Source organism: Fukomys damarensis, unplaced genomic scaffold (assembly GCF_012274545.1).
Source record: "Fukomys damarensis isolate Sample0158 unplaced genomic scaffold, DMR_v1.0_HiC HiC_scaffold_14, whole genome shotgun sequence".
Lineage (NCBI taxonomy): Eukaryota > Metazoa > Chordata > Mammalia > Rodentia > Bathyergidae > Fukomys > Fukomys damarensis.
Window position 1 is genome coordinate 54,569,073 of NW_022900926.1, and position 13,726 is coordinate 54,582,798.

The 13,726-nt window shown below is 39.2% G+C and overlaps 1 protein-coding gene across 6 annotated transcripts in view; it reads right to left on the minus strand.

The window, feature by feature from the left end:
• The window catches only part of Mdn1 (midasin AAA ATPase 1), a 160,629-nt gene that overhangs the window by 5,565 nt on the left and 141,338 nt on the right, over positions 1–13,726 (minus strand). Inside the window, exons 87-98 of one of the 6 annotated variants that reach the window (XM_010633238.3) lie at positions 12,993–13,162; positions 12,025–12,174; positions 11,353–11,500; positions 9,377–9,699; positions 8,862–9,023; positions 7,768–7,869; positions 6,903–7,104; positions 5,318–5,485; positions 3,625–3,785; positions 2,341–2,430; positions 901–1,016; positions 106–280 (exon numbers count right to left, since the gene is read on the minus strand). In XM_010633238.3, the coding sequence (XP_010631540.1) occupies positions 106–280; positions 901–1,016; positions 2,341–2,430; positions 3,625–3,785; positions 5,318–5,485; positions 6,903–7,104; positions 7,768–7,869; positions 8,862–9,023; positions 9,377–9,699; positions 11,353–11,500; positions 12,025–12,174; positions 12,993–13,162 (1,967 nt within the window). Of the gene's footprint in view, positions 1–105; positions 281–900; positions 1,017–2,340; positions 2,431–3,624; positions 3,789–5,317; positions 5,486–6,902; positions 7,105–7,767; positions 7,870–8,861; positions 9,024–9,376; positions 9,700–11,352; positions 11,563–12,024; positions 12,175–12,992; positions 13,166–13,726 lie in introns of those variants that run through there. The other 5 variants (XM_019208824.2, XM_010633237.3, XM_010633236.3 and 2 more) reach the window with 5 other exon arrangements.

Genomic DNA, 13,726 nt, shown 5'->3' on the forward strand with positions numbered 1-13,726 from the left:
AAAAAAAAAAAAAAAAAAAAAAAAAAAAAAAACACCCTAAAATGGGCCATGGAATGTGGTTTGCTGTTAATCTTCCATTGGACTTGCCATACTTTTCTTCCTTACCTGCTTAGTATGGTTGTCCACCATACTAGAAGAATCATCAATAGCCAAACAAATCTGATATTGGCGTTTACTGGGCTTGGTCCTTCGAAGCCAAATCTTGTCTTTCCGAAACTGACTGGCAATGTATGGAATGACCTTCCGCATATTCAGTCGTTTCCCTGTTCGATAGTCTCCTCTATTCAGTGTACCCAAACAAGGCAAAGGTCACATTAGTAATATCAGGGGTAAGGCGATAAAATGAGAACCAACACCTGTCATGTAAAGGTGTAAGAGCCCAATGATGAATGTACTGTATACTTAAAAAGTACCAATAAACTCAATGAGGAAAAAAATCTTAAAACTAATAATCCCAAGTAATTAGTCCCCTGAATAATTAAGTGTTATTATCAATTGAAGACAATGAACCAATGCCTGTCCGCCAGCTAGTAAAACTGGCTGTGTATATTGCAATAAATTTTGCATTGAATAAAAAGTCTCAGATTCTCCCTTTTTTTATTCTAAACTATGGCTTTGGACACATCTTTGGAAAGATCTAGGTGAGTAACACACAGGCACACAAGAGAAAAGCAAAAGCTCAATCAGTTCCCATCCAATAGTAATGGAGATGGGAAACTGCCTCCATAACGAGTATCACAGAAACCCTCGAGGTAGAGAGAAGGTGGTAAGGAAGGCCCACCAGTGCCTGTATGGCATAAGTGGCAACCCAGAACCAGGCACCATAAATGGCTCCTTGCTCAGCTCTAAAGAAACACTATCATTGTTTATGTAACATAGGGCTTCCAATGGAAGACTTACTTCAACTTGGCTGCCTGGGTGGGCTCTAATATGAGACGAAGTTGCTCACATAACTCCTGTGAAAGAGGTGCAGTTAAGATCAAGTATCTCTGCCACATCTCAGCTGCAGCCTTCTCCTGGGATAATGACAAAAATGAAAGATAACCCTAGAATATTAAAGCCAACCAAGTCATTCTAGCAAGATGAAGGCCTGAAGGAAAGTTATCAGAAAACTTGCACAAACCACCTCAAAAGAAGCATTTTAAAGCTTCCCTAAGCAAGCTGCTAATTCATTAGTTTAAAAATGCCGTCTCTTCCACCAAAACCAGAACCCACAATTCAAAGAATAAAACAAGACAGTAATTATTGGAATTTATGGTCAACCAAATCAATGCTTTAAAGTATAACCTATGTGAGCAGATGCAAATGAGTAATTTTGGTGCCAGCAGGTCTAGCTACTTATTTGTGGGCTCTCAGTCATGTTTCAAAAGTGACAAATGCATATCCCTCAGATAATACACTTAATCTCATGGTTTTTTTTACTATAACACTATTCAATATACACGTGCTGTAGGAGCGATAATACAAAAATGTAGACATATACTGCAATTCTAGGATGTAAGGTCATTAAATTCCTTGCAAATCCACATGGCCAGCAATGAATGGGGTGGGCACAGTATGGCCTCTTGCCCACTTTTCAAACACTTCTATGGATTACCTACCTACATGACAGAGCCAGCAAAGAAGTTAAAGGAACTAAACCTATTAGTTTCTCTATTTTTTAATAAAACTATATATCTAGTGGCAAAGCAGGCAAAAAAGCCATAGACAGACTTAGGCTTTAGGTTTGTAATTCTGAGTTGGGTATGTGTTAAAGTTTAATCACATTGTTTATCTTATATGAGAAAACCAGAATAAATATAAAGAGCAAAATAAAAGATAATAGGAAGTAGGGAGACATCATTCTCAAAGGGGAAGGGGATAAAAAAAAAATTGGGATGTATTATGCATATGTACAAACTCCACACAAGGAATGTAAACATTATATACTGTAAACGTGTACAAAAACTATACAGTGTTCATAATGTTAGCCAGTCATGTAGCAGGGAGATGCATAGTAGTCATATGTCAACTAAAGGAATCAGAAAATAGGTTCACAAATACTTACAATGCAGTTTCATAGTTCTTCTATAGATTCACAGAAATACTTGCATAAAAGTACATTAACACTGTACTTGCATCACATTAACTGCATAACTCTTACTCATTTTTAGGGTCCAAGAGAGAATCTACTTTTCCCAAAAATCCTTCCCTGATAAAATCTGACATAACTAGACCCATGTTTATAGTAATTTTTAAGTTTCCATGTTTATCTCAAGTGGTTTTTTTGGATCTTTCATCTAATAAATATGAGTAATTGGGGGAGGAGAGGTATTTATGAAGAAAACCCCAGTGACTTACTTCTTCTGCATTTCCAGATTCATGCTGCTGCCAGGTTTCCAGCTGTCTCTCCATCTCCTGTCTTAGCTCACTGACATCTTTTAAAAAGGGCTAAGAAGAAAACACCACAGATAAGAGGTGGCTCAGGTTGGAATCACCAACTTATCATTAGCCATCTTCCTCCGTGCAATATGAACTTGATGGATGTAGTCAAATGCCAGAGTCTCAAAATGTAAGCAAATTTAACAATGCCAGAAAACTGTTCTGCTTTCCATTTTAGAGAGAATATGGATTAAATGATGCTTTCAATGTTTACGAATCCATCTCAGCCAAAAACGAAATCTTAACTCATCAATAATGAAAATGGTCCCTGATAAAATTACACTGCCATTAAATCAAATTATTAGAGGAAAACAATTTAAAAGTCTCTTAATTGTAGGATTATGCTAAGATTCTTGTCATTTAACTGTCACAAACTATTAACTGACCCAAAGGGTCCTTAAAGATCTAAGAAGAGCTAAATGTAAAGGCCAAGGACCAGACCCATTATCCTAGACAAGTCAGAGCACTGTGACTATTATGATCTACATCAAGATTGTGGTTCATGTCAGGCAGGACTTTTGAAATGTGACTGAATTAATGGGGCTTATAGCTGGCTTGCTGTTAGGAGCTGGGGTGTCTGTCTTGTTGAAAGAGATGAGTCACTGCCCTGGAGGACATGGCCTACAAGAATTTACTTTCCTCAGCAGCTCCTCCCTTTCCTGTCCTTCATGCCATGAGCACTTTCCTCTGCCATGCTATCCTGCCTAGGCCTGTGGACTGAAATGTGAGCCAAAATAAAAGAAAGGTTTAGTTTATGGGTGTAGGGTTTTGTGTCTCAGCAATGAGGAAAGTGAGATGATGACCCTGGGCTCAACTGCTGAAACAGTGTCATCTGCTTAAAGACTTGTGGGCTAGAGTGTTGCTTACCAGAGGAGGACTTGTATAGCACGCATGAGACCCGGGATTCCAACCTAGCATTGCATTAAAAAAGCACAAAAGGAGGGCCAGGAATTTAGCTCAGTGGTTCTGCCACCTGCCTTGCAAGTGCGAGGTCCTGAGTTTGAGACCCAGTTACCCGCCCCCCAAACACACATACACACACACAAGAATACTTGTATAACAATAATATTCTTGAAAATTTGTTAAGGACATGATTTCCCCAATCAGATGTTCTATCAAGCTCTAAAGACAAGGATCTATCAAAATAAATTTAAAATTGTTTTGCCAATTATTAAGGCAGCAATTTGCAAAAAGTTTCAGTACCTGGAAAACTGTATCCATGAGGAGCTGATGGGCCGTATGAACAGATGAATCTTGACTTCTTTCTGGTTTCTTACCCACTGTCTCCTTGTCAGATAAGTCTGTCTTGGGTTCTTCTTGCTCCTCTGCTGTGTTAACAGTTTGGGTCTCCATCTCATCAAAGCCTACTTTTCATAGAAGGGCACAGTTTCATTTATCATGTTATTTGCATAAAGAGCCTTTTCTATTGCATAGCCTAACAATGAATCAAATTACACTCATTCACTCAATACATTTCCATATGTTCTTGCTCTCTGAGTCAGTCACTAAAAGTTCTCACTACTCTCCCTCTCCTCACCCTGATGTTGAAAGCAACTATCCTGAGGAAAAACAAAGAGGGCTGTAGTTTAATAAGTCTTATAAAAACAGTACATGTAGAAACTTTGATAAAAATAGAAACTAAGGGGTTGAGGGAATAGCTCACTGGTAGAGAGTTTTCCTATCAGGCATGAGGCCTAGGGTTCCTATACCCAGGGCTGCAAAAACAACTACTGTTCTATTTTATAGATAGGGAAAATGAGGCAAAGAAAAACACTAATTGTCTCAACTCATAAAGTAATAGGCAAACCTGGAGTTTGAATTCAAGGAAATCTAAACACACAGCTTTGTTGTTCCCACTACAGAAAATGGCAGGACAGTGGACAGTGCCTAATATTCCTGAGAACAGATATAAAAAAGAAAAAGCTTTTGAATTTGGCAGGTTATTTTGAATTTGCATTTAATGCATTGCTGATAAATTTGATTAAAAATAAACTGCCAGTTGGGACAAGGATTTAACTCAGTGGCACCACACCTGCCTTGCAAATGCAATGTCCTGAGTTTGTTCCCCAGTACAGAAAAAACAAACTGCATGGTAACAGGATTTGGTTAGTGTTACAGAATAGGTAGAATCCAAAATGTCTCCCAAAAGGGACACTGTTAAAGGTTTGGTTACTAGATGATGGGCTCCAATATTTTTTCAAGTAAATTAATCCACTGACAAATTAATTAGCTAAATAGACTAATTACCAGTATGAGGTGGGGCTTAAATGGATGAAGCAAGTCACTGGGGACTGTGGCTTTGGAGGGTATATTTTGTCCCAGGCTCCTTCCTTTCCGGGACTCCAGCTCTTTTCCTATCTGCTTCCTGACTGCCACGACAGCAACTCTCCTCTGCCACACTTTTTCTGCCATGATGTTTCTGCTTTAGACCTAGTAGACCATGAACCAAGATCTGAACCATGAGCCAAATACAGCTTCCTTCTTTTAAGTTGCTTATGTCAGGTATCCTGTCACACTGACAAAGAGCTGGCTAGTGGCAGTGAGCTATGAAATGGAAACTCATTACCTTCTCACATTCGTATTTTTCTTACTGTTTCTTTTAATTACCACAGTAATCAAGGGTATACCTTCTCATCACAACTGTAATAAATATACTATTCTGTTTTCTTCTACATATTTTTTAAAATGGATGATGGAATTTTGATGGAAATTCAACATTCAGGGGTCTCCTTAAAGGATATCCTGTTACCCCCAACAAAATACACTCAAATTATTATTTGCTCAGGTAATTACCCAAGCCATGGGTTAGAACACGAAAGACCAGAGTAGACCACAAGGCAGAGAACTGACATTTCTAAGATAGCTTAGGGGAGGTATAGTCACTAGCAGGACTTACTGGAAGCTGCCGTGGTTCCTGACTTAACTTCATCTGGCTTCAGCTGCTCTGTGTCTACTGTTCTAAGTTCTTCCGGCTCCTCCAAATCCATGAGGGCATTCTCTGTTTCCTCTTCCTGATCCCTTCCAGATTCTTCTGCAGTCTGCTGTTGCTCCTTGCTGGCCACATCTGTGAAAAGTGCACATGTATTAGAAAGCTTAGGTTTTTGAGGAAAAAAGCAATGAATGGGTGATGGCAACTGACACAATAAAATTAGACACATGACCACAGAAATAGTGTTTATTTTTACTAGTACTGTCACAAAATGAACTAAGATAAACAATTTGGGCACATGACTCCAAACAGCTAATGACAATCATCCTCTGTCACCAAGCTGTAGGTAAAGTGTAGTTTACCAAAAGTTAAGAGGATTTAAGCCAAACATGGTGCCACAACCTATAACCCCAGCACTATGGGAGGCTGAAGTAGGATAACAAATTAAGGCAATTTAGCAAGACTGTCTCAAGAAATTAAAAAAGAGCTGAGGAAGTAGCTTAAGTGCAAAGGCCCTGGGTTCAATCTCCCCCTCTCCTACAAAAAATAAAAATGGCTAAAAAAAAAGGAACCCAGACCAACACTTGAAATCGCAGCACTATAATCTTAGATAAATTGCTAAACTCCTCTGGCTGTGGTGTGCTCCACCTCTACGGGACCTATCCTAGCTCACAAGCTTATTTGAGTAATTCTATGACCATGCAGCAAAGGCTCAGGTAAATTTTTGACACAAAGCCGAAAATGTGGCACTTCTTGTTTTTAAAGTGTAGACAGGACTTCTAGACAGCTTAGCTTAGTCCCCTTAGGTCAAAGTTTTAGAACAGTATTCCTCTCTATGCCTAGATCAGGGAGGATTCCATTCTCTGTCCCCTTCTGGTCACATTCAGGTCGTAGTGACAAAATCAAAGACATAGATCCACAGGAGGGTCTTGCCCCATCAGGAACTGACACACTGCCTGAGGTGGTAAAAGCTGAACCAATTATACAGTTTTCATTAAATGATCTCAGTTCAAATAAGTATGGATAGAAAGACAAAGTTAATCTACTGCAGAAGTCATTTTTATACCGTCTTTATAGCTAGACTAGTAACATTAGTTTGTCTAGTAGGAATGAAACCACCAATAGGACTAGAATCCTTTCCACACTGAGAATTTTTCTCCCTCACTTTTTCACTTACAAGTAAAAACATACAACTCAAATTCACACCTCTTGATACCGTAGAAACTTATCTGGAGATAACTGTGAAAAAATGTCCAGTAGGAAACCCTGAGGTCAACAGTGAGTTTGCATATGGCTGTTCATAGGATATTTCGAAGACTTACATTAAACCCAGGAACCCTAAGCATTTACAGCTGGCTATGGATACCTTGAAACCAAAAGCAAATTATATTTCTGCATTAGAGAAATATTCTTATTTATTCTGTATTTATTTTTAGAGTGAAAATAGTTCAAAGAGATATTTCTTCTCCCTCCTAATCTGCCTGGCAAGCCCACAATCACATGGCCTAAGATTTCATAGAGTTCAGTGAGCAAAAGCCTTACTGCACCATACCATAGGTCTGTGCATCATATGTATCGCTGCCTTGTTTAATGTGCTCAAATGCATCCGCATCTTCCACCTGGGTGTGGGGCTCCGATGGCCCCTGTCCAGCCTGGCTGTCATTGTCCACAGTCCTCAGCCTCTTATGCACGTGCTCATTGTAATCACCTATTGAGCGCTCATTGTCAGCCTGCCCAGGCTTCCTCTTAAAACTCTGAGAGAAATAACAAAGAAATTCCTCAGAACCCTGTCTGTAATGACGAAAGAACCATAGTAAACTAGGTATACTCATACAACATTGAAATTCAATGCAGCTATTAAAAAGAATGAGGCTTGTATATACTTGTGCAGAACAAGCTTGATGATCTATTTTTATATGTGAAATAAAGGAAGTGGCAAAATATATATTTATACATACATCTATATTCATAACAGATACGAGGAAAATATCTCTGAAAGACAATAAAACTAGTAGCATTAATTTGCCCTGGGAATGGTCCCTTAGGTGGCTTGAGGACAGGACAACATATCTTTTTAGGGTTTTTTTTTTTTAAATATAGTAATTTCATGAGCATGAATTATACCTCATTTTTAAAAACCCAGTAACAGTGAAAAAAGACTAGTTGGTGCTGGACAGCAGGGAAACACGGGGCTGGGCTCCAAGGCTCTGCAGCAGGAACAGGGTGGGAGTGCAGGGAAGAGGCTCCAGTGACAGGCTTCCATTGGGAGGAGCCTATAGTTCTGGTCTGTTCAGTCATCATGGTGTCTGGGGGGTAGCAAAGGTTGGGGGCAGGACTTTTTTTTAAACTACTACAATTTAGAGCATCTTTTTCTATATACAAATTTCACCTAAGTTTAGTTGAAGAGTGATAAAGACCTGTGTATTTTTTCTGGTGTGTTTCTGGGAGGCCATCTGGGCAATCAAGTTGGATTCATGGCCTTCTGCCTGGTTTGCATCTGCGGTTCCACTTCCGTGTTCCTAGGAAACCCAAACCGTAAAAAAAATGAGATGGAGAAGCTATTACAAATACTGGTTACTGTGCTGCACAGAGTATAATTTCTCCCACCATTACGCTCATCTCAGAGCCAGCTCCTACCTATCTGGCTGCTCTGGAACTTCCTAGCTCACTTGGGACGGCAAAACGGGTATCAAGACCCAGATCTAGGCTACTCTCTTTGGTGTCTTAGCTAGGGTGATGTGTTGATTGTCTACAAGAACAAAACATGGCAGACCTCAGTTAGAAATCAGGCCTCATCATCAACCAGCTGAGCAACCTTCAGGTTGTTATGTAAATTCACTGAGGCTTATTTTGCTCAAATATAAAATGCAGAAAATATCAAAAATTATATTATCTATGCCAGAGCCATTATGGACACTTGGTGAAGGAACGTAAATGCTTAGCCCCTAATAGATGCTTAATGTATGATGGCGTGGAGGTTTAAGTATAACTGGCTTTACTGGTGAGTAAAGTGCCCCAAAGAGGCTAATCAGCAAGTCCTTGGATATTCAATGCTGTTTAATAATACAAATAGCACCTGAACTGTAGGCACAGCACAACACATTACCAGCAGATCAAGGAACAAAATACTTTGCTTTTTAAATTAAAATGTTTAGAAGCCTTAAGAAGTGCAAGGAAAAGCAAAGTACCCCAAAAGACACAGGAGTGCATAAAGTCTGATTTAACACTTCCTTCCTCAAATGCTTTTTCTGAAAAACAATATGAACTAGATTTTCCTATTGGGAATTACTAGTCTAGTAACTTTTCATTATTAAACGTATCACTTGCCTGTAGCAAATATTTTGAGGCTGGCACATAAAAATATTTATACAGTAATTTTCTCCAAAAATGAGAGATAACCTCTTAGACATCAACAATAACATAAAAGATCACACATAAACCAACTATGGCTAAAGAAAATGTGATTTTAGACAGGAAAAGGCAGTAGGCCCAAGCAATGAAGATGGGTCACCTCTTTCCCCTGCTCCTTCTCAGGTGCAGCCCCAGCCAACTCCACAGCCTGTGCGCTCTGCACATTCTCCACACCCGTCTGCCCACAGGACGAGTGTTCCTTCCTCTCGGTAGCTTCTGGCTCCTGCTCCTCTGTATCAGATTTCTCTCCTTCTTCTTCCTGCTTCAGCAAAGAAATTAAACATCATTAAATGTAGTGGGAGATGAGCATGAGGTAGAAGTGTACAGCACGCATGCTCCCTACTCTGCAGGAGATTGGCCAGAGGGGATCTTTAAACAAAAACTTAAAACTCCTTTGCAGCACCATCTGGTGGAGAAATATGCTAAAAGACATTCTGCATAACTGGAAATAAAGCATTTTTTCCTCCTTTTTGTTTTTTGAAGGTCTCAGTCTACAATTCAGGCTGGCCTTGTAGCAATCCTCCAGTCTCAGCCCAAATGCTGGGATCATAGGTGTGCACTACCACACCCAGTTCCCATTATAACCAAAAGAAAATGCCACACATCCCATAATACCTGGGATTGGAGACCTTGGTCAACAGGGATGCTCTTTTCTCCCCCTTCCTTATTGTCTTCTCTGAGCTCTTCTTCCACAGACTGCTGCTGCTCCTCTGAGTTTTCTTCAGGGTGTTCAGCACTATCTGAATCCTGGTTATCAGCTCCCGTGTCCATCTCCTCCTCCCCTTCCACTTTGTCATCCCCAGTGGGGTTTTCCTCAGGTGCAGGTGCACCTTCACCTTCATTCTGCTCAGCCTCAGTCTCTTTGTTCATTTCCTCGGTTTCATGATCTGCTGCTTCTGTATCCACTGATTTTTCTTTGATCTCCAATGGATTCTCTTCTGGGTAGATACAACAAAAAAGAAGGAACCCAGAACTTTTTAAATTTGTAATTTCTTAAACTGGGAAGTGTTATGCTAAGGTTTTATTGTCCTGTAAGCCAGGGATTGGCAGATTACAGCTCAAAGGTCAAAGGGGTCTTCCACATATTTCTGTCAGTGAAGTTTTACTGGAACACAACCACATCCATTTTTTCAGATATATATAGTTGACCTCCATTGTGTGCTGCCTACAGTTGCTTTCACACTGCAACTAGAGAACTAAGTATATGCAACAGTACACTTATGGACTGCAATGCCTGAAATATTTATTTATATTTTATGAAAAAGTTTACACACCCCTGTTCTAAACCATACTCTTGTATTACACACAATCATTTCAATGGTATACTTCAATTAAAAAAAAGTAATCCACTTAAAAAATCATAAACTGAAAAACCCCAATAGGAAAGTGAAAGTTTAATGCTCAGTTATCATTGCTGTTATTAGTAGATGTCAGTATTTATCACACACAGAAAATACACCTCACATTCAAATGGAAATAATCGTATTGTAGAAGTTACTTTGGTTGTTCAGAAATCAGGTAATCAGCAAGTAATTTAAAACAATCCTTCCTTGCAGGGCATGGTGGCGCACACCTGTAATCCCAGCACTCTGGAGGCTGAGGCAGGAGGATCACTGTAAATTCAAGACCAGCCTGGGCTACAAAGTGAATTCCAGGTCAGTCTCAACTACATAGTGAGACCCTGTTTCAAAAAACAAAACAAAAAAATAATTGTTCCTTAGTATGTGTACATAGTATCCTAAGTGAGCCTGGATATTTCAAAGTACAAAGCTTATTACAATCTCAGTGGGCTAATCTTTTTTTTTTGGTACCAGGAATTGAACTGGATACTTGCACTTACAAGGCAGGCGGCAGAACCACTGAGCTAAATCCGTGGACCCTCAGTGGGTTAATCTTAATTGTAGGTTTGCTTGGTTGTTGACTCCAGGACTTTAGTCAGATTCCAAGATTGCATTTTTCTATGAACAGTACCTGTTATTCTTTACCTTGCTAGTTTTGTTCCTATATGGTATCTTTATTTATATGTGTGTGTGTGTGTGTGTGTGTGTATATGTGTATATATATATATATATATATATATATGTATATTTAAAATATTTTAAAATAGCTTTTTAAAGTATATAATGTTTGAGTGAGGGTAACTCACATCTCTGTCTACTAAACTAATCAACAAGAGTAATGAATAGGGACCTTTCATTGTGGGGGCTCCCCTCACAGTACTCCACCAGAGAGCATACCCCAGAGGGTTACTAGGGTTAAAAAGGTGTTATAAAAAGGCATTGATTATAATCATATGCATGGATTTTCTTGGAATTGTTCAGTCTCATTCCCCCTATAATGACTACATATTTCAGAATAAACACAAAACAATCAATAACCAAAATCATAATTTTCCCGAAAGAACTGTAACTGGGCTACATGAAAAGCCTGGACATACACCAAGAGTGCAGTGTTGACATCAACTCACAAGATGGAAACACAATCACTTTTGTAGAGATGGAACTGTGTGTGGTGACACCACTATGGCACAGCAATGCCAAGATACAGGAAGGAAGTGATCAATGACTTCTTTGGGTTTCGGAAATACTTACCTTCTCCTTCCTCACTGTCTGTGTCCTCACCACCATTCTGGCCTTCACTGTCAAGGTCCAATTTATCTGGAAGGTCCAAAGCCTCTGGTTCGGGCAGCTTTTCCTGATTGCCATGGTAAGGATCCACCTCATTCTCATCATATTCTCTCTTTGGGGTAGTAAGGGTCACAGGGAGAATTGCCAGTATTGTATTAAAAACAGCACAAAGAGCTTTTTAAAAAATAGAATACACATAAAATTAACTCTTAAGTATTTATACCACCCCGAAAGAACACCCTGTCTCTCTTCCTTAAAATTATTATTAAAGCATATTTTAGTATTTTAATAGTATTTTTAGGCTTTTTAGGTTAGAACTTCAAATTTTACTTTGTTAGGTTCTCCAAGGGTAACAGACCCTGTTTTACTTTAATCTAAAAAAGGAAACTTAAGAGAATGAAGGACCTTGTTTTAGCTTCCAAACTACAGCACAAGTCCAAACACCGTCCATATTCCTCATCAGTAACCAATACATATTTTATGTCCTTTTAAGAGGTTCTATCATGTATTTCTTTAATAAAGCAGTGGGATAAAAATGACTAGGGAAAAAAATGTCCTGAAGCCCTCCAAGAACTATACAAAGTAAGGGCCCTGGTCTTGAGACAAGGGAACACACAAGTTTCAAATCCTTATTACCTCATCTATTTGTTCATTAATTTTGTCTTGGCTTTGTCCACTATCATCAGATTCTGCTTGTTTTTCTTCTTTCTTATTTTGCTGGTTTTTATCTCTGTCCAAATTCCCAGGATCCAAGTTGTCATCTCTAGCAACAAGTTCAGAATCTTCCTACATGTCATAGGAAAAGTAAGTTCATCACAATCAATCCAAGAAACTTTCTGCATGAATTAACTCTGCTTAATGTAGACCCTTAGACATGGATAATTTCTATTAGGTGTATCCTACAGAAATATGCACAACCTGCAGAACAGTTCAAGTCTGCCCAGACTACAAAAAGAGTAACTGTTTGAATGGTGAGAATGATTATTAGATGCACCACACTGTAACTGCGTGTTTTTCCCAGCCTGGAATTCTCCTGAATTAGGATTAGAGAAAATCCAGTAACCAATGAAAGAAACAGTTTAGAGAATCTATACTGAACCTTAACTTCCCTCTATCATAAAACACAGGATAACTCGCCAGAGATTTAGCTCAGTGGTTCTGCTGCCCGCTTGGCAAGCGCAAGGACCTGAGTTCAATCCGTGGTACCTAAATAAAAGCCTAGTTTCCATTAAAAAACAAAAACAAAGAGCCGGGCATGGTGGCGCACGCCTATAATTCCAGCACTCGGGAGACTGAGACTGAGGCAGGAGGATCACTGTGAGTTTGAGACCAGCCTGGGATACATACTGAGTTCCAGGTCAGTTTCAACTACATAGTGAGAACCTGTTTCAAAACAAAAAACAAAAGAACCCCAAACAAAACAAAAACAAAAAACAACATGAGATAACTCAGGTCAGGCTACTTTCTTAGCTCTGCACACAAACAAAAAGATTAAAGAGAAAAAAGGAAAAGGATGGAAGAGAAGAAAAACAGTGACAGATGCTAGGAAGATTACCTCCTCTCTCAGCCTGTGGACTTGGGGGATAGGGAAATCTTTTAATTACCTCATCCATTCCTGGTCCTGTTTCTTCAGTTTTATTGTCCTCTTCATCATCTTCATCATCATCATCATCACCCCAAAGCCTCTCATCTAGTTTGTCAGCTTCCTCACCACTGAGATCGCCCATCTGTTTATCCAGTTCTCCGCTCTCAGTATCTGATTTATCATCCTCGTCTTCTGAAAGGGAAGGCACTGAGCTTAAGTTAGGCACATCCCCAAAGTGACCCAGTCTTTTGTGTATATACAAGGCAACACAGCTACCTCTTGGCAAGGGTCCCATGTGGGATTTACTTCAGTTCTGCTGTATTTTGCATACTGAAGGAATAAAACTGAAATGTGTGAATAAACAGTAAGAAGAGTGCTATCTATCAGAGTATCAGGGTCTGGTGCTGGGAAATACCCATTATGGGACTCAGCAACCTCCCTGGGCTTCAGTTTCTTACCTATGGAGAGATGGATGGATTAGGTAATTTCTCAGATACCCCATCCCATCTCCAAAATACTAATTTCTATGATTTTATCAAGTATCTAAATCAGAACTAAAACAGACTACAGAACCATATGTGGTGGTCTGTGGGTATGTTTATACATACCATCAATGGAAAACACACATCAATTTATTAAGTAGCTTGAGTGGTAGGCCTAAAGGGTCTTATTTCTTGCCCATTTTCATTCCAACAAATGTCTATTATATTTCTAATTATGCGGAAAGCTCTTTAAAAAAAAAAAAAGTATCCA